At 40.0% G+C, this 27,083-nt stretch overlaps 1 protein-coding gene across 2 annotated transcripts in view; it reads left to right on the plus strand.

The window, feature by feature from the left end:
• Window positions 1-27,083, plus strand: part of wdfy3 (WD repeat and FYVE domain containing 3) — a 150,144-nt gene that overhangs the window by 3,390 nt on the left and 119,671 nt on the right. For both annotated transcript variants that reach the window (XM_030059309.1, XM_030059311.1), the window contains exons 2-3: window positions 20,816-21,026; window positions 25,045-25,168. In XM_030059309.1, coding sequence (XP_029915169.1) covers window positions 20,847-21,026; window positions 25,045-25,168 — 304 coding nt within the window. In that variant the 5' untranslated portion in view covers window positions 20,816-20,846. The remainder of the gene's footprint in view (window positions 1-20,815; window positions 21,027-25,044; window positions 25,169-27,083) is intronic.

Below are 27,083 nucleotides of genomic sequence, written 5' to 3' on the forward strand. Positions count from 1 at the left end.
GTACAGGAAGTGAATGGACGTTGTGTAACTTTTTGATTATGTTGCTCAGAGTATGAATGGTTATATTTACTGACCCACTGTATCAGCTTGCACCCTAGTGTGTAATTTAAATTGCTGAAGACTGTAGACTGGCTGATGTACAGACATGGCCTATAGCAGCTGGCTTGATAGTATTGCAAACTGGGCCAGAGACAAACTTTTTGTCCACCGCTAAATGCACTTGCCACCTTTGTTAGATATATTATTAGAGAGTTTATCTGGTTCAAGCATCTCTGTACAATCAGGGAGTTTTTTTTAAAGAATAGAATAGGACCTCTGAATGACGACTAGAAAGGCAGTAATTTGGATACCACTGTGTCAGCAGAATGGTACTGATTGGCCCGTATGGGGTGCTATAATAAAGCCTCAGTGTTTAAAGCTCAGCCTCTCCATGCTGTTAGTCATTGAGATGCGAAAGTTGATACAGATAATAACTTCTGTTGTATTGCGATAAAAACAAAGACTTGAATACCCACAGTGCCTTGCAGGGCAGTCAGGGTACTCTGTGTTTTTTGCCACACTGTGGTTCATTGTTGCTAGCAGCTATATGTTTCTTTTGTAATTCTCTGTAGTTAAATGAAAATAAATGAACAGTGAGCACACAATCTTACCAGCATCATCAAGCTGGTGGCTAGTGTTCATTACCCACACTGATGACGGGCGTCCAGCATTAAGTTCCTGTTCTGTTATGACTGACTGAGATGTCTCAATAGCTGAAGTAAACTTATGACTGAGGTTTCAGGGCGCTCTTCTTTCTGTTTTTCTTCCTTTGCACTTCCAATTCCTGCTGGCTTGTGTCACCAGTTCAGTCATTCATAGCTGGGTTTACACTCCAGGGCCAAAATAAGGATTTCCATGGCTTACCGAAGCATTACAGTGACATCTCCCCACAGGAAAACTTCGGTTATCTTATTCTTTTCACAATTTGTTGCCACCGGAGATTGTTAGTCCAGTAGATTTAGTCAGAGATAAATGAATAGCCTTTTAGTTCTCACAACGTGGAGTGTGGTTCTTCTCCTCATATCTCATTAGATGTGTTTTTGCAGGACCAAGGGCCTGTTAATTAAATCTACTGTCTGCAGTAACGGTCTCATATTAAAGTTAAGCATAATTTACCAGTTGCTTGTAACAGTAATGAATTGTGATTTAAAGTGTCAAGGCTGCATGAGACATTAGTGATACTTGAGCCATGTAATTTCTCCTGACAGTTATTTTCAGGGTCGCCAGCAGTTAAACGCTGCTAAATTACACCTGTGACTAGCAGTCTCATGCCTATGAATAGAATATACCTTATGTCTGTTAGGCTATACCTGTTATGCTACTGGACCTCTTGTCTGTGAATACCAGTCAGGTGAAAGGGGCTGATGTTTTGGGGGGAATTTATCAGCCCCAGAATCCTTTAAGCAGAAAAGCTCAAAGGTTTTGCAACCTGGCTGAGCTAAATAGTTTCAGAGCGGTTTGGCTACAAAATTTATGAGTTTTCTGGAGGCTCATATCATGTCAAGTGTATAAAATTGGGTCTCCCTAACAAGATATACATTAGCCTTTATTCATCTGTTGGATAAGTTTTGGTTTTGGTACAGAACTGGACTGTTTCTGATGTAGGTGGCGTGTGGGGGAGAGTGAAACATCTGACCAGAACAGTAATTTCTATGACATTCTCTCATTATTCTGCCTTAAAATTAAATAATAGTGAAGCCGAGTAATAGTGAAGTCCACATTTTGCCAGGAAGCCCTTGGAAACCCCCTCAAGGCCTCAACTGTTCCTGGACCCAACTGAACCACTGCTATAGCATATTCCCTGATGCCCTCTTATAGTTATGTTACAATGGGTGACAGCTGATTATCTTAATTTAAACATTCTGGGATGAAATCTCCTTTTGAGTTTAAAAAAGGGAAATGGAGTAGAAATCATTGCAAAAGGCCTTTTATGATAGCATTCATTTAACTGGAAGCAATTTCAACTCAGACTGAATTACTGTCAGTGGATACCCAATGTTGTTTGTCAGAATTATTCAGTTGCATCAGCAATATCGTGGTTTTAAAATTAATACAGTGATACTCATTAAGTAGATAAAACCTAGGTTCCATGCCGAAAAGAGAAGCCAACACAAACAAAAGATTACCATCCAAGATAATTTTTTATTGATTTTTTGGTGGGAAGTTAGTAGCAGTATCTGTTCTCTTCTTACCTGTGTGTTTGTTATTGATTTAGTGCAGCCATACAGCCACATCATGATCTAGTGGATAATGCAGCTCAAGGCCAATGCTAATTTCCTCCTCAGTGCACCTAGTGAGCTTTCTCAGGCCAAGTAAAATGCAGGTCATCATGAAGAAAGAGGAAGCCTGTGCTGCCTCTGTGGCATTTCTCGCAGCATCAGAGACACTAGACTTTACTTGTCATTTGCCAGGCGTTGTCTTTCTTGAGAAAAACCAGCACACAGTTCTAGTAGAGTATGAATCTTAATTAGCCTCCAGGGGAATCTGTTCTGAACGCCAAGAGAACCAGCATGTGCAAAAACAGTACAAAAACCAGCAAGCACTTAGATACATAAACATGCACACCACATGTGTAAAATATACATGCTTCCAAACATAGCCTTACGTATGTATGTACGTTCGTGCATATGTGTTTTGCATGTTGCAGTAGGTAATGAATTATACAGCATCTCATCCAGAAATTTCAACTTAACATTTCCCTCAAACAGAAGTCAGTTGTTGAATGCTAACTGATGTGAATGAGGTTACATTGCTTTTCTATTCTATATTTGTAGAAGGCGGTAGTGTAAGCCTGAAGCCGGGAGGGTAAATTATGTACTAAGGGGCGTGTGATGGGTCATTTGTGATAATGCCAGTAGTGATTTATGTAGGGACAGCATGACAGAATTTTTTTCCCAGCTGTGTTTATTGCCTGAAGTTTCATGGTCTTTGGCTTTCACAGACAGCACTCTCACCCCAGCATTCGATGTTAATAAATGTTGGGACACTTCGAAAGAAAGTGAGATAAAATAAAGGCTACGTGATTGTGGCTAAAATGATAATCCCAATTGTTTTGTGGGATATTGTAATTAAACTTATAAATCACGATTAGTAGTTTTGACTACTGACTGAAATTGTTTTGGGTGCACCTCACTCAGAATTTCCTCTGTTTCCTCTAGTGGATTCAGATATTGCCTTCCAGTACTTTACTGAAACAATATATTTGATTTTTTTTTTTTTTAAATTCTTTAACTTTGTTGTAATTAGAAAATCTCCTGCCACTATTTTCATTATTGATAGACCACGTTAATTATAATCAAAGCAGTCATAATCAAGAGCAGCAGAGTCATACAAACATGTTCTTGCATTTAAAATTTATAAAACTCATTAGGATGGCTGCATAAGGATTTTAATTGTCAGACAATATGAAATATTATGTGGTTTTGACAGATAATGAGACTCTGGTTAAATTAATCTTTTATAAATGATTAAATTACTGAACAGCATTTTTGGTTGCTTCAGTGTGTCCCCTCAAACCTTTTCTTCCCGTGGCATCATGGTGTGAGTGGGTGTATTTTCAGCGGCAGCATCACTGCTGAGTCGCTACATACTACAGGTGCAAATTGGTAAAAAAAAAAAAAAACAACAACAAAACAAAACAAAAAAAAAGCCGGGCTTGAAGAATCTGTGACAGATTATGTGATTTATGTGATACATTGACTTTCATGGGGCAGCCCTCGAGATTTTGCCATTGCTAATTGTGATAACTAAAATTGCAATGTATGAATATTCACAGCTAATTGTCAAGCCGTATGTAAAGTAGCTCTCAAGTTCCCAGAATCTAACGGATTTTTAGGCAGAGAGGAGGTTGGCGCACCTCTTTGCTGTGGAGAGTGATTTGAGCAGCTGAAAAGCCCTCAGGTCCCATAATACAACAGGTCTCTCCGGCTGAGATTGGGCTTGCAGCACTGTGGATTCTTTCAGTTTCCAGTGGATATGCAAACCTGCCGCTGGCAGTGTGCTGAGCGGGAGAAAGCAGAGCAGGGCTTCATTCAAGGCTTCAAGGATGATTTGCCTTCTCTGCCTGCCTCATTTCTATGCCACCTAGTCAGAGTGTCAGCTGGAAACCACACTACAATATATTTTTGGTGAACCAGAAAACTCTCTGGTACTCAGCAGGTCCCACTACAGGGAGAAAAAAAACATTTTTTTTAAATGTCATTTATAGGTTTTGACAAACACCTAATGTGGTAATATTGCACAGTGCTTTGCAAAGTTAATGAGAACTCATCGGGCCCAGGCCTACATAATGACTACTAAATCCCCATAAGCTGAATTTTTTATGGTGCTTGCTGCTGTGTGTAGTCGTTTGTGTATGTCCCCCATTTCCTCGGCCAGATGGTACGCTCCTCTCAGTGTGACGGAGGCCACAGCCTCCCCCTCCCCTCCCCTCCCTCCAAACCTCCACACACCCCACCCGTGTGGCAGAGCCGGTAACAGGGGGGGATCAGCTGTGCCAGTCCCGGCAGGCCACACACAGCAGGCTGGCTGGCGAACAAAGCCCCTGGCACTGCCAGTGAAGGCGAGCCATGCCTCCACGCTTAGCCTCTCCTCCACTCACGCCGTCGTGAGGGGAACGCGCTGTGCCGCTGTCGTCGTCTTTCTGTACCAGAGAGACAGCAGTCCGGGGGAAGAGGAGTCTGTCTTTGGCATATTGTGGAATATCGCTCTCTCTGTTTTACTGCTGACGAGTTGAGATGCTGGCTGAGCGCAGGGAGAACAGCAGGTAGGGAACATTGAGCACTGGGTGATGAGCTCGTCTCCGCGGCAACCGGGGGTTTGTTTACTGTTTGGTGAGCTCAACCGTAGGGGGATTTTGGCCATTTATTGTTAATATTGATGAAAGCGCATTGCGCTTTGTTGTAAAAACCATGTACATTTTTACTTAGTGTTTTGGCATTCATCAGATACTTGTTTCGAGAATGACTCACATTTATTGCAGCAGTAGAAAAAGCTTCAGTCACCAACGTTATTAGTAATCAGTCGTGAGGATTGCAGTTGTCAGAATGATTGTGTATGTAAGAAAATATTCCCCAGAATGATCATATGTGATGAAGATATGTGATGTCCATATGTGATGAAGAAGTCTAAAAAAGAAGCAAAGGTTTTTATGGAACTTGGTGTAACAGGCATAAACATTAAGACAGTGTAATTTTCTGATTTGGTAGGCTTTCTTGTTTATTTAATTTGTTGTAAATATACCCATTCTCTGATAAAATGCTACAACCTACAAAATCTGTCAGAAAAGCAAGCTTGGATTTAGACTACAGCAGTGTCCTGCCTGAAATTTCTTTGTCCTGAGGAGTCTTTGCTTTTAAGTTGAAATGGATAGTAGTGCAAGTCAAAATTTTGGAGCATGTCATCTTATTCATTATTCATATTATTCATTAAAGTCATTAAATTAAATTAAGCATTCATTTCATGCTTAATTTAGCAGGAGCTTGGGCTACTCAATTAATCGTAGGTAATCATATTACAATTTAATCTTTCCATGAATAATAATTGTCTAATCTGGCAATATTGAAGCGTTTGTTATATATTCAATTGTCCTGAAAGTCCTGAATAAGAAGTCCTTGAAATCAGATGCCTCTGTTATGCTTGACCAATCATAACCCTTGAATGCATCATGTGCCCTCATGTGACCAAAATGAAAGTGAAGAAGGAGAAACAGTAAACACCAGTGAAAAGAACGAGAGAAACCTCGCATAGGGCATATTTCGAAACATATACCTACAAACAAAGTGGAAAGGAGTGAATAGACCCAAAATTAGAGAGGAACGTCTTTCTCTGATGTCTGCTTATAAAAATTTAGAATTTGTTCATTAAGATAGATCATCATCATTTGGAGATGCTTCAGATTTAAACCAGGAGACGACAAACAAGTACAGTGTGGGTTATAGCTGTGCCCCAAAATAATTAGCCATTTAGTAATTATTTATCATTATAATTTTGTAAATTAGGACCACAGTAAGATGGTAAGAGTGTAAACCCTTGTAGCTGACTTTCTAGCTGCTGCTACCACCGTTAGCTACTGCTAATGCTATGCTGGATTCAGACTAGATAGATAGATAGATAGATAGGTATACTTTATTGATCCCAGACTGGGAAATTCACAGGTGGCTCTTCATATTATCGGAGTATTTGTAATGGAAAGTATGCAGGACACAAACCAATTAATTGTCTAATTCCTGGAAATCACACAACTCTGTGAATCGCACAACTCTAGATTTTGGAGCAACTGTGCTGTGTTCTTCATTTTTTTTTTTTTTTTTTTTAGATGCTGTTGTTGTTTTGTGTCCTGATGGATATGTAACCATTTTCCTCTGCTCTCTCTGTGAATCATCAGCAAGCACACTGACGCACACATGAAGGCACGTCAGTATACCTGCAAGCATCATTAAATAGGTGTAGAGTATCCCAGACACATTTCTTTGTACTGTGATCGAGAACGGAATATTTGTTCCTCAAAATCTTACATTTCTGCAGGATTTTGCATTCATCTAAGAATTTCATTGTTTTACATAAATTTTATTTATGTTTATCACATTGCGAGAAAAAAGGCAAAGAACAGAGAAGAAAATGACCCAGCCACAGCAGAAGCTTATAGTTATGGCTGGGCAACAGTTCAATATTAATAGTATATTGGTATATATATTATTAGTAATATTATTAGTTTTATCATCTCTCAGTGGAGTCATACCTTGATGAAATAATAATATTTAGTTATTGTAATATAGAATTCTGTGGTCTAAATTAATGATAAATAGCAAATGCTCATTAAAATCTCTTATATATTTGAGGTTTATCATATTTTATGATTGCATGCACTATAGCTGGGTGATAGAACGAGAGAAAGATATTGCTTGGGATTTCAGATATTGTAATATCGTGAAGTGTTGTCTTTTCATAGTGTTTAAGGGTTTCATTAGTGTAAAGAAATGCAATTTTCTGAACTTATGAGAGTGTTCTAACTGTTTTATCATTTGTCTTTACCTTGGTCATCATATCCACATTACTGATGATTGTTTAGCAAAAATCACTTGCGTTTAAATGTTTTGCGCAAGTAGTCATTCCCACAATATTGTCACATTATTGATCAAGGTATTTGGTCAAAGATATCATGATATTTGATTTTATCCTTATCGTCCAGCCCTAGCATGCACCACATTAGATATTACATATTGGTAGAAAAAAATTCTTACGATTATTGTGAGATAAATGATGTCCCTATTAACTCTGCTGTACTGGCTCTGCACATGTAAATTTGCTGTGAATGTGCTTGTTTAGGGTAGTAGAATGGTAGATTGTAGCCCTGTTGTGGATCTGTGTGCAGCCTTAGTGAAGCCTGTAGCAGACTGGCACTGGAGGAGTTAAGGTTCATGTCTCTGTTATTGCCAGTGGAAGACATTTCAGAACAGAAAGAATAATTGTTCTCATATGTACAACACGTGACAAACACATAGATGAGTGTTTCTCTACCTTTCCATAACCCTGCATTTGCAGAGTCGAGAACAGTTTAACCAAAGAATGATTTTGTTTTATCCTTTATGGCGACTGGGAACTATGCAGTAGTTCACTAGTAAACAAACACAGAAAATGAGCAAAAACAGCCATGGTGATAAATTTGTACAGTAGAAATATGTTTCTGTGACATAATTTCCTCCCAGAATTATGTCACAGCCCCTGGGAAGTCCTGACCCTGAGGTTGAGAACCACTGATATTTACACTACAAAATGCAACAGTGAAAAATGGATACTGCACAGTTTAGGGACAAACTGGTATGCATTTGGAGTGCTAGCCCTTTACATTAGAAATGGGAATATATCTAAGTTTTTCTTATGTCAGAGATGTAATGATAGAATTTATATTCTCAGCACTGAACAATAACTTTCTCAAAGCCGAATGTAAGAACCTTAAAATGATTAGACCTAAACCCCAGTAATATAGCATAATAGTTATTAGGCTATACATTTTAATAGGTAGAATATTGTTTGGAGTTTATTAATTCTGGTGTTTTTGGGAGTAAGAAATAACCCAGCCAGGGCTTTATCTTCTCTAGTTATTCATCTCTTTAACTTTAAAGTGAAAAAACACTAAGGAATAGTTTATAGCCTACTCTTTTTTTTTTTTTTTTAAAGTGCCCATACTGTTTTTCTTGATAATCTTTCAACAGAGTGACGTGCATGACAAAAAGGGCTTGATATTAAGCTGTTGCCTCATGAAATAGATTGTTTTGAATGAATAATTATTAGAATTTATGTCACACTCGATGGAATGTGACACCCAGTGCAATATAAAAAACCCCACTCTGTGCACCAATCACAGTGGCTGGTGAACCTTGAAATTTACCACTCACAATGATGATTGGTTACCTGTCAAAGTGGCTGGCAAAGTAGACAAATTTACCAGCCATATGTAGAATCGGAGAGCATTTGGCTGGTGGCTGGTGGTAATCGCCCCCACTGATGACACCCTGGGCCTTGTTTACTGAGGCCCTAAATAGATAATTCAGTGCGGTAGCTGACGTCTCTGGTCCTGTCCTGACTTGCTTGGCATTAGGGCATTTCCTGTTCTTCTGGCTCTTGTTACACATTAGTTGGGAAACAGTAACATGCTAGTTAGAAGCTGCTTCAGTGAGGCTCTATCACTGTAAACGGATTATGGCTCCTGTTGGAGTGGAGCTTTGAAAAATGATACCCATTAGTGCCATACCAAGTTTTTGGTATCGCCATTGATTTGAAGATGCCTAAACACGTCAGAAGTTATTCAGATGTTTTTGCATTCTTGGATGCTTTGGACAACTCAAATTTGCTATTAGAATTAAAGCCACGGATTAGAAAACAAGGTGGCATGTGTGAAAGCTGTACAGAAAACACATGGCTCTGTTGCATAATAAAATGTGCTTTGTCATTTAACAAAGAAACGTGTTAAAGACAATAAGGGGTGGGCGATACCTTAAAATAATATCACAATATTTCAGTGTAGTTTGTGGTAACGATATTACACTCGATATAACAAAAAACAATAACTACAGTGTTTCCCTCAAAACACTGTACATTAGCCCATATCTAACCGACTATTTCTTATTTGATCATTTTAATTCTAGTTGATTCTCAACCTTATTGAAGTGTTTTTATCCAGTTTTGCCATGCTCACCTTGCTTTTTCCTCAGTGACACTTCCTTTGTCCAATCCTCTGAAGTAGCTTTTAAGGTACCATAAAGCTAACTGTTACTGAGGTAGTAGGTAAGGGCTACCTCAGTCAGGTTTAGGCTGTAAACAGGACGGCGTATCCGTCAGGACGCAGGAATGGAGATGAGGAGACGTCATTTCTTCTCTGAACTGTACTGTGTTCCATCTGTTATTTATTGGTGTAGTGCAACAGTATTGTCATCAGTCTGGAGTAACAAATAAATCACCATTATGCTCTGGCATCTTGACCGCAACAGGGCATAAACTACCGTGAAGCAAGAATGAAATGTCTATATATATATTCTATACAGTACCAAATCAAACCACCAGTATTCATTCAAACATAAATATATCAATAGACTTTTCAAGATCCATTTTTAACAGTAACCTAGAATTACACACAAATGAGAATATTGCTTTTCAGAGAAATAAACTTCACAGATGTATTCCTGACCAGGTTACAGTGACAATAGCGCCACCCTGGTTATACGAGGGTGCTAGAAAATAGCGTCCGCACAACGGACATGTCCTCCCAAAATGGACACACTGTTATTTCAATTATTCACACCAGCATTACCTGTGCTTCTTCAACCTAAACACAGGCAGCTTGCAACTTAACATTTTCTCTAGTTAGTCACAGCATGACTATCATGGTGATACTGGGAAGATTTCTCATTATGCCGGGCACATATAAATGCATGATTAACTTACGAGATATAAACATTACATAACACAAGCAACATCTACACGTCGTCACTCTGCTGTGTTGTTGATATCATGAAAAGACACTTTTTTGTGGACAACTTTACTGGTGTTATCTTGAACGAAAGGATACGGCACAGCCCTAAAGAGAATATAGTTGTCAGAATCGGTCAGCCAAAAGTTATGAGTATTTTGCTAGTATTTGGTATGGATTTCACACCCTGCCTACATATCATTTTACTTTATTCAGATTTGCTTTTTGTTTTATGACTTTTGTTTTATCTAACTCCTGTCAGCTTAGGTTTTTTTTTTTTTTTTTTTCGTCTATGCGGCGCTCCCCAGGCTTCACCTACCCCTGTAGCTGTCAGAAAGGAGACATCTCTGTGATTACATCACATCCTCAGGAGGAACAACCACACAAGCCTTTGAAGAGTCAGGCTTTTCCAGGGCATTGGCTGCCTTCATCTCCCAGGAGTTAGCACTAACTCCTTCTTTGTCAGACGTTCATTGAGGCTGGCGTCCTCTTAAAGAGAATGCTTTGAAAAACAGCGGAGGGCCAAGAAAGCAAGCTGAGTTTTCCGCAGCCGGGGAGTCAACATTCCATTGACGCTTTTACCGCATTTTCTTTGCCTCAGTCAGTGCTGGGTTTGACAGAAATGGCTGGTGCTGTTTTTCCTGTAGACTTTGACATCGCTGTAGAGTGTCATGATAAATTACCCAAAGCCAAGGTAAACTAACAAAATTCACCAGCCGCTTCCACTGTCTTACCGACCCAATAGATTTTTGGAGACAAACATCTTGACAACAGTTTGTTATCTCCCAAAATAGCTTGTAGAGTAGACAGACCACAGACGTTGCATCACTATAATTTGGTGGTAATTTCCCTCCCTTGTCACGACCTGTTGTCTGTTTTAAAATGTTCACTGAGTCTGTGGTACATGTGACCTCACCATATTGCCGCTTCTGCAAAGTATTGTTGCAATCAATCTGGACTTAACTCTTAAACGCATCTTATTTGCTTGTCTAACAAAGTAATTTTGACTGTATGTATTGTGGTGTTGGCTTAAACCAACCTTTCTACTTGGTGGCACTGGTGCTCTCAACCGGCAAAACTTCATGAGTACCAGCAAAAATGTAAGCGCTCATGAAAGCATTTAGCCTAAGGAGCACTGTGTTTAAACACAAAGATATACAGTGTTGTAAAGTCATTGCAGTCATACTTCTGTGTATACTCTACCCATATATGGATAATAGGAACATACAGTAAAGTAGAAAAACTCTTTGCACAGATTATTATCAGTAACATTTGTCCCATTTACCACTGTTGAAATAGTTCCCTTGCTTTCTGCTCTCTAAATGTCACATCTCAGCAACTTGGCCATCGTACAGTTCCCAAATGTGGATTCAGATCAAACTGGCCAGAACGGTAATGCTATCCGAAAGTGGCATTACACTCTTGTTCACCATTTACATGAGAGCTTCATAATTTTACACATCTCTGACAACTAACAAGTGACAAGTTACTCTCTTGTATGCACAGTCATTTATGCTTCACCTTTGTTTTCATAGGGGACCAGATGGATAGGAGTCAGTATCATCTGGGAGACAGCTGGCGCTTGTGGACAACACTGTTTCTTGTTAGAGCGAGCCTCAGGAACGGGACCTAGCCAATCAAAGAATTAAAACATCTTTCAGATTAAGACAATTGGGTTGGTGTTGTTAATCAAATTAAGATGCACAAAGAATATTCTTTGTAGGCGCACTATTCCACACAGATTGAATTTCTCCATCGCGTAATTTCAATTTGCAACCAAAATGGTTCCTCTTTAGAGCTCTGTCTGTGCTGAGAGTGGAGGTACAAACAGCACTCTGAATGACGTGTCCAAGGCCTAGATTCTGTTTGGTGACACCCGCTGCTTACCAAGTAGGTGGAGTGAGTTGTAATCCAGCATTTGTCTGCGGATCACTGCCTCCCCTTTTGTTGATTTTCCAGCTCTGCCTTGTGCTGAGTCGTATGACATGTGTTTGCCCCAGTTTGTGGTCCCAGCCCCGCTGTGCTCTGACTCTACCATTCTCTCAAACCTCTTGCCTGGTTCAGTATCTGTCATCTGTGTTACATATGGCCTGGAACAGCCATGTTAACATACAGAATATGTTGGAGATAAATACTAGCTTTGATCTGAGGCTGCATTACCCTCATCTGACACCGCATAATAAATGTAGGCTATATCATCCGGGACTGTGCTTCTGAACCCTTGTGATGTATATCCCCACTAAATGATGATTTCTGTTTTCCCTGTTGTTGTATTTTTAATTAGTTAATGGCTGGAAGAGGCAGCCAAGATTTAAAAAAGACTTAGAAAAGAAAAAGGCAAGACATAGTACCTCATGAATTTGTGTGTTGAAAATCTGTTTTCTTCCCCTCCTTGTGTGCCTACCTCCAATACTCTCACATGACCAGGACCAGAAGCTTGAAGATTTTCTGGTACTGAAGTGGGCAGAGTTATACAGGTTGGACTAGAGCTCTGTTTCAAAAGAATCTGAAGGTTGTAGGGAGGGAGATACTGTAGGTCCACTGAGAATCTCCAAACAAATTCAAGGCTTTAAAGATGCTTCCGCTGGTTTCTGCTGCTTCTGTCTGTTGTCTGCCTGTGAGGCTCACAGCTTCAACAGTGACTCAGGAACCCGGCCTAGTGAGCTGGATATTTTTAAATCGGCCACCAGCCAACTACTTCTGCTTTTGGCCCCCCAGTTTCTGACATCCAACATGATTTTTCTCCTTGACTAGCAAGTTTTCAGCAGGCTTGTCTGTGGCCCAGTCTGGGTTTCCGTCTCACCCAACAGATGTAGACTGGCTTTTCTGCTGAGCCTGTGGCTACGTCTTGATGGCTTTATAACCCCACTGCTGGTGTGCTTGCTCGGCTAAACGTGTGTCAGATGTGTGGCCATCCCCTCAAGGCCTCACTTAGTCCTACATGTGCCTCCTTGTTTTAGTGCAGCCGGTGGTGTGCCCATTAGTCCAGCTGAGAGTTCAGTTTATTTTATTTATGAGGTGGACGGGGTCATGTGGGTCTAACCTTGTTTGGATTATGAAATGGCACGGTTCAGCTGGGAAGCAAAGGGCAAAAGCACTGCAGAAAGGGGAAGGATGTTTGCAGTGGAGAGACCTGATTAGACTGTGGCAGTGCTGAGAAAACCTCCTCTCATCAGTGCTGTGACACGTAGCGCTAATGAACCCCTACTTCCATAAACTTTAATCATGATAAGGCACATTAAGGATTAATAATTGTCTCATATTAATGTCATTTTTCCCTGTGAGTCACTTCAGGCGCATTCAGCGTCATTGTCTGCCTTGGATAAAGTATTATCAAACAGGCTCTTCCTATCCTCACTCATGTTAACTTTATTATGGACATGGTGGGAAGTTACCAACAGCTACCAGCTAAGTGTTGGTTTTGTCTGTGGCTAGTACATTTGTCTACTCTACCAGCCACTTTGTTAGGTAGTTTCTAGCCTATTCTTAAAATTGAGCCGGCTAGTGAAATAGTGATCGTGTACAGTGAATTTGGGATTTTCCTGCTGCTTAAATCTGCAAACAATACAGTTAATTTCCTGCCATGGCTATGACAAACTGCTGAGTCTCAGTCTTTTACATGCAGTCAGAAGTTGTGGACTCATTTTCTTCTGAAGGCAACACAGTGGTTCTTTGGAAAAATGTGGTCGGTGAAAACATTCTAGGTCAGCTTTGAAATGTTCACTATGATAAGCAGTTTTATGGCATTGTTGCTTAGTCTGGACAGGGCCATCTGAAATAGTTTATACATTAACAGTAACAAAACAAGACCTTTATTAAGGCTGAACTGGCTCTGTCAGCATCCCACGTCATGCATTTGGCCTGCATCTGTCCCACAATAGTACTGCTGGCACTTCTCTGGTGTTACACAGTAGAACCAAATTAGTTTATTTTCACACTTTAGTAGTGAACCATCTCATACCTTATGACTTCTTGTGAAAAAATAGCCGAACTTGATGCTTTTGCATATACTTCCTTTTACAAATGAAGCAAAAGTGCAGGGGTTGTGTTAATGGTCAACATTGCGAGAACTCTTCAGTCATTAGGAACTCTGTCTTTTCTTTTATTTATTGTGTTTGTATGTATGTCCCGTTTTTTTTTTTTTGTTGTTGTTTTTTTTTTTTTGCTGAAATTATGGAATTTCCCCTTCAGGAATCAGCAGTTCACCTTAATCCTTGTTTAGAAAAGCATGCTGTAGAATTATGACTTCTACAATTGTTACATCAGTAGGTCTGTCACTGAAAATAAAATCCTCTGTCACATGCTCATCAACTTGTTTTATCACTCTCTGCAGTGGGCATTAGCATAATTCTATTGTTTTGGGTAAGATACATACTGAAGGGTTTGGTTCAATGCCTTATCTTAGACAGACAGACCTAGTGGTTAGTAAGGACTGCATTGTGAAAAATATCCCTGCCAACACAGGCCACATTGTAAATTTCAAACCTAGCCCATTCCTGTCTTGTATGGTCTCTGTCCCTGCCTCTAAATTGTGTCTGAGATTAGCCCAACACCCGTCTTTGCACAAACATGTTTGTGGTCATTGCCTTATGAAATTTCCCTCAAATTGAAAAAAGAAGCCCAAAGGATAGATATGACAGATCAAATTATGTAACCCTGTGCATGATTACGGCAGCATTTCCCATGTCCTTTATTTCGTGCCTTTTTTTGTAAAGTCATCTTATGTCTGTTGTTGAAAATGTGACCTACATCATGTTAAAGGCCTTTTCCTGTTTGGTGATATGTAAGACAGCAGCCTTTTATGATCACTGCTTCTTACATCCCTGCCAAATGGGCTGTGAGCGAATATTTTTGTCAAATGAAAGCAGGAATTACAAGCTTGTGTATCCATTGAGACATGATGATGACACATGCATAGGAAAATTCTGAGCTGTTAATTCAAGCCTTAATTTGAGTGAAGTATCTCTTTAAAAAAAGAATGACTATGGGACTTGTGCAGTAGCCCTGAACAGTATAATGTTGTCATATTGTTATCTAGATATGAACATGTGCAATTGTAAGGCAACAATATGGACAATATCAAATTTAGGGTTAGGGTTAGCCTAAGACACTGATTGGTTTGTTCTGATCAAAAAATACTTGGTGAAGTAACTGCATTTTCTGTATCCATTTGGTATGACTGAGCTGGGTTTTTTTTTTTTTTGAAGAATGATCAGTTTTCAGTGTTGCTACACTTAAAATGTTGTTGAAGCATTGTGCTGAAGCAGAAGTTGCAGCAAAATGTTTGATTTTATTTATTTTTTTTAATATTTATTTTAATATAGCCAAAGACAGTGATTGGTCTGTTCTGATCAATAAAACACTTTGTGAAGTAACTGCATTTTCTACGTCCATTTGGAAGCATGCTTAATTTTCACTGTTGCTGCTCTTCAACCCATGAACCCATAGTCATCTTATATATGGTATCACTATCAAGATATTTGACATAAATATCTTGATAGTGATACCAGTAAAAAATTTTGTCCATATCATTCAGCCCTGTTGTGCAGGGACATCTGAAACAGCTACTCAAGGCAAAAAATGATGTGAGCCACGATCTATTAGATGCAGGTATTTTTTTGTAACAGTGCAGACATTTCATGGTGTCAGTTGGGTGTGAGCTGTAATGAAAAAAACGCTTCTTGAAAGTGGTTTGGTTTTGACGCAGTTCACAACATAGCATTGAGTTATTGCAAGTAAAGATCATGCTCTGGATGAGAATGAGGTTCTTTGTGATGCTTTGCAAATAAACGTAGTTTGGTTAAAAGTTCAATTTGATTAGTTAAATTTAATAAATTTGAAGTAGTCATTGACATGAGTCACATAGTGGATCCTGATAGGCTGGCGACGCCAGTTCCTCTATCACAAATAAAGTATTTACATTTTTCTTTTTTTGACATTTCTGCTTTATTTGATAGTCACAGTAGAGAGAGACAGAAATGGCAGGGGAGAGAGACAGGGACGACAGGGCAGAGGGAGGGGATGAAATGCAGTGAATAGCCCTGGGGTCGGATTTGAACCCAAGACACTGCGATGAGGTCTCAGCCTTAAGAAGTGGTACGCACTCTTACCGGGTGAGCTGCCAGGGCACCCCTGATACAAATAAAGTAAATGGGCAGAGTGGAGATGTTCAGCAGATGTGTTAGTGTAGTGCAAATTGGCCTGATTTGAAGAACTTGAGGACTTTCCTTAACAATGGAAGCCAGTAAAGTCCTGTTGTGATGCGTAAACTGGAGTTAGTCTGAAGCCGCATGGAGCCTGATAAAGGATTTTTGAAAGCTCTGTACCTTTAAATTTAACCACTGTAGCTAAATCGAATTGTAATAATGTCTTCACAAATTAGATCATCTGTATGGATACAGAAAAGTTTTGAATTCCTACATGATTTGTAAAGCTCAGGTAATGCAATTTATATTTACAGTGTTAACCATTGTTGCAAGGCTCCCTGATGTATTTATCCTACATCTATCCCTCAGTATTATTGCACATAGCGGCAACCATTGTTGGAGACCACCCTCATACTGTGTAGCTTAAAAGCCTAGATAGTGTGGCCATCACACGGCCAGGGTTACAGGTTCCAATCCTTGTGAAGTCCTGTGGGCAGAGCAAGGCATGGACACCACCAGGGGTTGGGCATTTCATTCCTCTGAGACTATCCGCACTAAAAATGTATGCACTCATGGTACTGCAAGCCTTTTTAGATAAAAGTGTCCATTGAATGGCAGACGTTACACGGGCTGCCGTTTGAGTATGAGTTCACAGAGAGGGCAGCTCTGCTGTGTGGGCAGAGCGACTTACTAAAGCCTTTGGTCTGAGTAATTTGGTGTACACCACGAATGCCATGCTTCTGTAAATCAGCATCACACTTGAAAGCTTCTTTCTGGCTCTTCTTTTCCTCTGTTATATCGCTCTGAAGAGGAGATGTTAGACGTGGGTTGTGGAGATGCCGGACACGGCCAGACAGACCTTGAGGGATTGCGTGATAAGTTTTTATATGTTGAAATTTGCCGCACATACATTTGGTGTGGCAGGCTACACACATCTGTCCCAATGTATGGTCCTTAAATTAATCTCTTCCAGGTGTGCATCACATAATGTTCTCTGTCAAAGACTGGCTTTGCTCTCTGCTCTGAAAACAAAAGTCAAACATCTGTTTCAGTAATTTGCTCCAAACAGCCATGTATTAATAATGGTCTATATAAATAGTAACTAGACACATTTAAGTGATGGGAGATATGTAAAACCTCCTTAAACACAGAACATTAACATGAGTGCAGTGCCAGTACTGGTAGATTTCCCTTTGCATTGTTAGTTTCTACTGAATACACTTGCTGCCACTGTAGGTGAGGACAAATAATTAATTCATAGCCCAAGACAATCTGTTATATAGTGACAAGCCCGCCACCCACGCCTGCCACAGCTACACTGACAGGCTGTGGTAGAGTTAAGACTTTACCTTTGTACAGCAGTGTAACAGACAGCAAATCAGGAGCCTCTTTGTTCTACTTTAATTTTACTCTCTCAGGCAGTGTGCTGTGGCCAGCGGGGACTAAGTTTGACAGCATGGAGAAAGCAATGATTTTATATTACATAGGCATTCAGATATTATCGACTCAAAAAGTTAGAGCCAGTATGGCAGATGTCCCTTATTGATTTATCTGCCAGAGACAAGTTCTGCCTTCATTGTGGAGCTTGGCAGGTGGATTTGGACCCTGCTCGGATACACACATATATTTAAATTATTACTGTAGTGCGTTTTTATCTTTATTAAGTAGAGAGAGACGGGAAAGACTGGCAAAGAAGGATGAGATACTACAAAGGTCACGTCCACCTTGGTGCTTATCACAGTGTGGGTGATTTTAACTGCCCATTTTAATCGCCAGACCAGGAAAGGCGTCGAATGCGCGCCATAAAAAGTTCAATCCAATTTGTGGCAGTCAGCACAATGTTAGCAACATAGGCATGTCGTCCATCTGGCTTTGACAGTTCATTTCTGAACTGCATGTTGAATTTCACAGACTATGATTATAGATTACAGTCAGGTTAATGTATTGGGCAGGAGGCAGAGCCTATGCTGCTGCAGTGAAAAACTCTCTGCTCTTTCAGTGGCAGTAGGTGAGTAAGCGCTTCAGTCCCCAAACACGCATTAACTTGTAATTATAGTTGGATAAATCTTTTAATTTATTTAAACATAGGCCACTTAGATTATATCCTTCAGCCATAAACACTGCTACATTTGGATTTTACTGTTTGTCCTTGTGCGTTGATCCGTTGTATGCTGTTGTTTGTATATCATCTGGGTAAAGTGCATAATTTTGAAATAACCAATCGGTAACTTGTAAATAGATCATTGTTAAAAAAATCGGAATGGCCCAAGAAAATCTGATCAGTTCACCCCTAGGTCCTGCTGGTAGCAGTCATTGTTGGAACCAGTCTGTGGAAGGGGAGGCCTGCTTTCTCAAGGCCATGCAGTGAGAGTAATCCAGTGTGAAGAGTGCCCTTCCTCCGGGGGAAAAATAGGGGATTCGTTACTGCTCGGTAGACTGTCATGTCTCTTCACCGTCCAGAGAGCTGGCTCACTTTCCAAGAGGGTTGGAAGTAAACTGTCAGTGCTTTTTAGCTGCAGTTCACCTCAGCCTGGCTCTGGAAGCTAATGCACAATTCAGGGACGTAACCTTGGCCAGGGTTTTCGTATTATACCTGGTATTCAGATGTGAAGGAAATTCCACAGATTCAGCAAAAGTGTCCGGTCCATTTTACATTTTAGATTTTACTGTTAAGGCATTTCTCCAGAGCAACATGCAATAAGTGCAAAGGAGTGCAAGCTAAAACACTAACATGACGTTCATAGCCATTGTGCTTTCATTTTAGATGTAAACAGCAGCTGAAAGAGTGCTAGAAAGTCATACTAAGGTAGGAATGTTGTTGCTTTGCAGATGTTTTACATAATTGGAAGTGAAAGTACTGGTATAAAAATCCATGGAAGCACAAGTAAGAAGTAGCTGTTTTAATTGCACTCATACTGAAAGTTACTGAAGTAGCTTACTTGTTATAACCGAAAACATGGTTTGATGTGGGCTTTTCCATTCAATTCTAAAAAGATGAGAGGAGTGAAATTAGATTATTTTTATTGAACATTTGAAAATAACAATAAAAAAAAGTGCAGAAATAAAGAAAAGCTACATTCATCTTCTCTTTTTTGCTGACTGATCAATCACTGTGAACTGGCAGTTTATGTTGGTCCACATTCTGATTTGAAGTTTGTGGAGGGCTTACAATTTGTACTTTATTGGATGATTTATAATGGAGCTTAATGCAATGCTTCAGTTAATACATATTGTAAGAAAAATTACTGACTTAAACAATTATTCACAAAAGGGTAGGTACACAGAAACACTACTCACTTAAAGTAATGTGACTAAATGTCATTAGTTACTTCCACCTTTGAATGTAACAAAATATACCACCAACCCTGGAATGATGATGGAGAAGTGCTATGAAAGGAAATAAGAGCTGAGACTAGAGGTTGAAAGGGTTTTCTCATATTTCATTTGCAATATTCAGCAAAAGAATTGCAGCATGTTTTTTTTTTATCTGATACAGTGCAGACCTTGAGGCAGATATCAGGTTGGGAAAGTGAATGAGAATCTAGCTACATCCTCTTGTCAGCGTGCCCTTGAGCAAGGTGTGAAATCCCTTGCTGTTGCTGTGGAGTTGCTCTGTGCCAGCAGAATACTGTGGTTGTACTGGACGGCTCCCTGGTGTGAAAATGTGTAACTGTGTGTGTGATGCAGGCTGCTGCGGGGGAAAAAACACAAACATGCATTGTCAGTGCTCAAAAAAGAATCAGGGGTTTAGTTATGTTGTGGGCATGTAGATTGTCTAATATGCATATGAAATGATGCCGTGTGTAATGCTTGCGTAAGGACTTTATATTTGGGATTGATGAGCAACATTCTTGCGCTACATCATGCTGTTGCTTCCTTTTCCATGCCTTTCAACAGACGTTTATCTGTTGTAGGTTGGCCGTTGTGTCATAAATCTCCTAGCAACCGTCTTGAGGATCCTTTGGAGAATTTGATGTGGAAATAATGGCTATATATATATATATAACAACCAGGCTAGAGAAAGAGGCATGACCAGAAGAGACGGCTGTCATGGGTCTACATCCATTAAGTTACCTTACAGCTCAAAGGGAAAGGTGTGATAATGTGGATTTGTTTCAAATGTAGGTTACTGTGACACAGTCAGCGCTTTTGTCTTTAGCAAGGCCTGTAGTCTTTACTCCAAAACACTGCAACTTACTGCTCAGTTCACCCACCTGGTCCTTGGGTTTCTTTGATTGCTTATTAGCCAGAAAGCTAACTAAGCAAAGCAGCCAGTGTTAATATTAATATGTGACTACTGGCCATGATGGTTAGCTGGCAAGATACTAGCTGATAATATGGCTAAATAACAAGCTGACATTATCTAGGCTCAAATTCAGTGTATGAAATAATCCGTTTTGGCCAAGAACAGTGCAGAAATTAAACATGTCTGCTTCACCCTTAAGAGCTGAGGACCTCCAGTATGGCTGCCACCGGACACATTATGTCATCCAAAAGACCTTGATATATTATAATGATTTATTTGTGTTTATATTTTAGGGTATGTTATTCTAGTGCTTACAGTGTTGTTGAGGTCAATCCTGTCTACAAACTGAATATCCCTCACAGGACAGTTTGGTATTGACTTGGAACATGCCGCTGACCTCCTCCCTCCTCTCTGCAGGGCTGCCTTTGCCCTGACGAAGCCGCTCAAGATGAACATGGTGAAGAGGATCATGGGGCGGCCGCGGCAGGAGGAATGCAGCCCCCAGGACAACGCGCTGGGCCTCATGCACCTGAGACGCCTCTTCTCCGAGCTCTGCCACCCGCCTCGCCACATGACCCAGAAGGAGCAGGAGGAGAAGCTCTATATGATGCTGCCCGTCTTTAACAGGGTGAGTCATTAACTTTGTTGAATCATTTAATGTCATTTTCTAGAACATTGGGGGCACACTTGACCAAAGTAATCTAAATTAGTGGTGGGCACCATTAAGCCTGTGCAATTTTCCTATATAATGTCAATATTTGGCCAGCCAAGTAATTTTCTTTTTTTTTTTTTCTTTTTTTTTTTTTGCTATGGATTAATTTCCTTTGCTGTGGAGCATGAAACTGGCTTCCAAACTTAGTGTTCCTCTTAAATGAAATTTTCCAAAAAAGATTAAATGTTGTCAAGCACTGAAAACATGAACTGTAATGACTCTAATTCATTGCATCTTTGTCACATGGTGTTTGTTACACAAGCTGGTTTTCCTTCTGTTCCCACTTCTGTGCCATTATGAACTGAAGAGATCTTCACTATTCTAAAACAAAAAGACATCAGCTCAGTAAAACTAACATCATCTGTGAGCTTTATGATCTGCTACTCGACGGCTATGGCAGCACAAGTAATTTACGCACGCACCTGACTAGATACCATGTGGATGTTTTTCAACAGCCTGCAGCGAACTCTTAAAATCTGATGGAACTAATCCTGTTCACTAGTGTGTGTTTACAATTTAGCTGAAGTTCAGCTCCCTAGAAAACAGAATAATGTGTCTTCAGTGTGCATGTTAAAATGTTATTTTATGAAATGTCTTGAGTACATTTAAGTGTACTAAAGTATACATTTTTGATTTATTTTGACTTGAAAAGGATGGATAATCGGATGCACTGGATAATGGTCATAGTAATCATTTTTTATGTTTGTCCTATAATCCATATCAGTAGTTTATGTAATCATGTGTCACAATATGACAGATAACCCTGTATAATTATAAGTTCATAGCATTTTTCAGACAAATATATACCCAGTATAAAATATTGATATTACATGAAATGCCAGATCATCAGGAGTTATATTGTACTGCTGTCCATCAACACTGAGTCATGTAGAGGTTTTTGACAAAACACAGTGCTAGAGGGGAGAAACCCAGAATTTTTTTTCTTGTCAAAAACTCCCAGGTTGGGATGCTGGACCATACCGACCAGATTTGTTATTGGGCTAATTTTGATTATGTACATCAAATCCTGTGACTCAAGCGTTGTGTCTACATTATAGGGCATGTTTGATTTTGCTGCTTATATTTGCTCAGGTGCTCATGCATAAACAGCAACTAAGAGAAATAATACCAATTAAAACTGCCCTTCAACTAAATACCCCTGGTGCAGGATTCAGGACAGCTCACTTGTATCACATCCCACAATATTTTCTGCCTCCTCGGTCTTACTTTACATGACACTCACAGAGCATCCCTGTTTGTTTCCCAGCCATTGCTACAGGCAGTGTGGAGTGTTCTCCTCAAACTGGAGTGCCTTACCAAGGGCCTCTTGACGTGTCAGATAATTATCCAGCGCTGGCTGCGATTCACTCACTGGTGGCATAATTCATGTCAGAATTCAAAAGTAGAGTACTCCCAGAGCAGCGGGACGCCTGGCTGTGGGCCTAGATTCGTTTCAGCTTTACTGGATGAATACATACATGATGGGCCATTGTTGAATCAAGTGTAGTTTATCTTTGACCTGCGCTCCCACAGGCTCAGACTGCACTCTGCTCTGCTGTTGTAAATTAGAACCTAACAGGAAAAAACCCTAGAGAGATCTGAAGGCGGTGTTGCCCTACCTGATGCCTGCTCATTCCCACTCGACACAGCTGTAACCCTGAAGAATGGCGCACTTAAATACCAAATAATGCTTTTTTTAGTTACCTTTTTCAGACTGTTTTTCTTCATTAAAGTAATAATCCTTGACATTTACAGTAAATGTCTCTTTTGTTATTCTATACTGCTGATTAATATAGCACAGTAGCATAATAGTACATTTAGCATTTACACAAGTTATGAAAGCTTATGCATTTTCTATATTTGTTGTTTTTAACACCCGGAGTCAGGTGGGAAAGGTCCGCAGGAAGTGATGTGTTTATGTTTCCTGCCGCAGCAACAGCAGTTTGTTTGGAAGAAATAAAAGAGGAATTAGTAGCTTGAATGAGCAGCGATATTTTCCATGCCTGAACAAAAAAGAGCGCTACCTGCAGACACTCAGACTTCATTTGCAGAAAATTCAAGGAAAAATGCCATTCTAATTGTAGTGGACAACTGTACCTCTGGGAAATGCAGTGCAGGAACACCACACCAACAAGTGCTTAGTGCCAAAGATGGCATAAAAACAAACAAATAAACAAACAAACCCCCACAATAATCAAATCTTGGTTCACCTTTGATGACAGGACAAAGCCACGAGGCTGTAAATATTCACGATTTCAAAAGAAAAAGACATTTGCCACAATGATTGATGAGTCAAGTTTCCAGTGCATTTTATTGTCCCAGATGGGCAGTTGTTTTTGCAGCATGGCATAGACGAGACGTGGAAACAGACAATAACCAGACAGTCAAAAAACAATAAAAACAGACAGCTCTAAAGAATAGTGAGACCACTCTGCTGCAGTTGTTCTGTAGCATAGTGGTCTATCGTTACACAGTGTGATTTAATGACCACGAAAAAACATTAAGAGGCGTGAGAACTTATGCTAGACGGCATCAATTTGACAAATTATATCTACAAAGGACAGTAAAAATCAGCCGAAGGAAAAGCAAACATAAAATGCAATGACCAGCTAAGAATAATAAAATGCACAGATAAAAAATGGGCATCTCACTGTGGGATTCATAAAACCCACTTGCCATTGATATAAATGTTTTTTTTTCCTACCTTGGTGTACATAACCTGAAGGCTGCAGGGAATCTTGGAAAATGTTTTTTTTTTTTTTTAGATGTTGGTGACCAAATCAAGCAAGCAGATAAAATAGAAGAATCAATACATATGAAAAATCATACTGCTGCATCATATGCAATCCCATGCATATAATGTTTTTTCATTTTGCAAAAATAATCTCCGGACCCTGTCAAAATCATCCTGCAAACCCTCTGTGTCAGAACCATTAATCCAAAGCATATTTATGATAAACTGTGTACTGAATCCTTCTAGCCAGGCCATTAACCAGAGACTCTTCTCACTTACTGTCAGAAGTCAAGTGTTGGCAAGTGTACATCTATCATAGCTAATTAAGTGTAAGTGGGTTACAATAATTACAAGCCACTTCCCCTGTTTTCTAAGACAGCTACATTTTTTAAATGTAAGAAGTACTTTTAAATGATGGTGGCTTATTTGCCAAAGTGGCTAGATGAATTTCTAATTTACCAACTACAGTCTAAAGAGAGCAGCATTTATACTGATGTCTAATGATAATTTTGCACCCTGAAACCTGAGTCAGGTCAGCATGATCTGCAAAACTGTTTTTTTTTTTTTTTTTTCATTAACCCAAGATCTGCTGTTGTAACCCACTGAAGAGATGTCACACAGACCCAGTTATTTATAGCAGCTGGTTTAATAATTATGCCAATTATGAAGTGCAAGCACACAAGCAAGAAGAACATGTATGACCTTTTAAAAAAATGCATTTTCTTTGTTTAATATTGTTTTAAAGTTCTGGTGGATGCTGAAATTACAGATGTAGTCATTGTAGAAGCCTGGCGTTTTGCTGAGGCACACTTAGGAGGGTTAAACATAAACGGAAAGCAGTACCTTAACTATAGCTTCCACTTTGCCATAAACTATTGCAATTTTTGTATTTTCTGCAGGAGCATTGAAACTAGATGGCGAAGAAAACTGACATTTGCACACAGTGCTGGCTCTGCAGGGCTACCTTTGTTCCTTTATGCCCCCTTTCTTTCCGTCACTTGTCCTTTTTGTATCATTTTTTACACCGCTTTAAAGGAGTATGTGTCACTGTCATCCTCTTTTTGGGGGGACATGTTTTTTTTTTCAGGCTCATGGGGTTTGTCTTTGTCCTACTTAGACTGTTTAAAGTTCCTTTTTGTCTCTGTATTTTTATTTTGGCGATATTGTTCCAAAAATCTGAATGTAATCTGTGTGCCGTAGGTGTTCGGGAACGCTCCGCCCAGCAGCATGACGGAGAAGTTCTCCGACCTGCTGCAGTTCACCACCCAGGTGTCACGGCTCATGGTGACGGAGATCAGACGAAGAGCCTCCAATAAATCCACAGGTGAGACCTCTGACGGGGGGATTTATACTTATGAAGCTGCTATGTGTTGCAAACAGCGATCTGTCATTGTCAGATTAGTTGCGTTCATTTCCCGTAACTGCATTACCTCCTGTCACGAAGAGGATGTTGCTGTTTGTCCTCCTCCCTCTCCCTGGTGTCACTGTGGGTGGGTGTGTTTTCTCTATGGCTTTACCAGAGAGGATAAACATGCTAGAGGTGATTCATCCACTGGCCGTTTGTTTCCTTTCCTTTAAAAAGTAGTGTAGAGGTCAATGGAGGCTGCCTGTCTTCTTGGTGATTGACTCCTTTCTTTACACTAATTACAGCAGTGTCTCACAGATACAACGATAATGATTTATTGATCTTATTTTGGGATGGTTGGCTGAACATGGATGTCCATTTAGTTCTATTTGTCATGTCATTTGTTATCATCCACCTACAAAAATGCATAGCTTGTGAAGGGGGATGCCTTGTGAGAGTGAAACGTCCTGTGGGAAGCTGCATTTGTATTTTCTGTTATCCCTCGTCAAATCAATAGACTATCAGTGGTGTTTTGATTCAGGGAAAATCTCAAATTGGACATTTATCATTCGTTTTTATACATCTCAAAGCATTGTGTTATTTAGGTTGATTTTGTAAGTTTTAAGTGTAATGTTTCAAAATTAAAAATATGACAACAACATCAGGGCAAATTGGAAAAAATTGGAAGAAAAAGAAAAGGGTACACTTCAGTATTGCCCTTTTGTTACCATGTGTCATCGATTTTGTATCCCAGCATCAGTGTGTGATATTTAAACCTGTGCAACTTCAAAAGCATGCAGCTATACCGTCTAAACTCTTTGATGCTGTGAATGGTAATATATCATTCAATTCAGGACATTCCTCTCAGTTTATCTGCAAGAGTGGCTACTTCAGTTTTTCACTCATGTTATCAGGAAACTAGATTCTTAGAAAAACAACAGGACCCTCACATGATGGCTGGTTTCCTGCCAGAGTGGCTGGTAGATGCAGGTTAATCTGGCTGGATGCTGCTGGTAGTATCCCACTTAATAGATATTTTTCGACCAAAGTGCCTCCTGAATCTTGCTGTGTGTCTTTAATCTGACAGTGAAGGTTAGTCTTCACCACAGGTGAGCTCGCAGCCTCTCCTCAAAGCTTTTGACACTGGCTCATCTTAGATTAATGCTTGGCTTCCCCACCGGAAAGACGTAAAAAAGGCACACACACACACACACACACACACACACACACACACACACACACACACACAGACATAACGTTTTAGGGAAGCCGTCTATTTTCTCTTTCTTCTTTCTCTATCTCTGATCATTCTCTCTCTCTCTCTCTCTCTCTCTCATCATGTGACATGCTGTTTTTAAGCACAGAATGGCTCAGTGATTTTGTAATACCACACTCCCAACTACACACTCACGCACACACAGATTCCCAGCTGGTCCCCAGGCCTCTGAGGATTCAGTCAGCAGTCGACTCGGTCTCTGTACTGACTGATTACACCAACAACATCGTAACAACCAATTCGATTTAGCGAACAGAGTTAAATGCCCGGCTTTGCCTCTTCAGTTTAGTAGGTTTAAAAACATTTCAGATACTCCCTTTTTGTCCTGTCCAAAGTTGACTGAAAACCCATTATCATCTTCTTCTTGTTTTTTCCAGCAACACTTTGCCTCACACTTGGCTTCACACACAGTACGACCAGTTTTCCACTGCGCTGGCCGCTGAGCAGCTCCAAAGGAATAATTGGTGTTTTTTGTGTCTTGCTAGAAGGCAGCTTGACAGTAATTATGGAGGGAGAGCAGAGAGTTTCACATTAACTTTTACATTCACAGTCCAACTTCCCTCTGGTTGCACGCCTGCTAACCTCAAGGCCCTTTCTGCCCCTAGTCTTCCTTAAAGA

This window comes from Myripristis murdjan, chromosome 9 (assembly GCF_902150065.1).
Source record: "Myripristis murdjan chromosome 9, fMyrMur1.1, whole genome shotgun sequence".
In the NCBI taxonomy this organism is placed as follows: domain Eukaryota; kingdom Metazoa; phylum Chordata; class Actinopteri; order Holocentriformes; family Holocentridae; genus Myripristis; species Myripristis murdjan.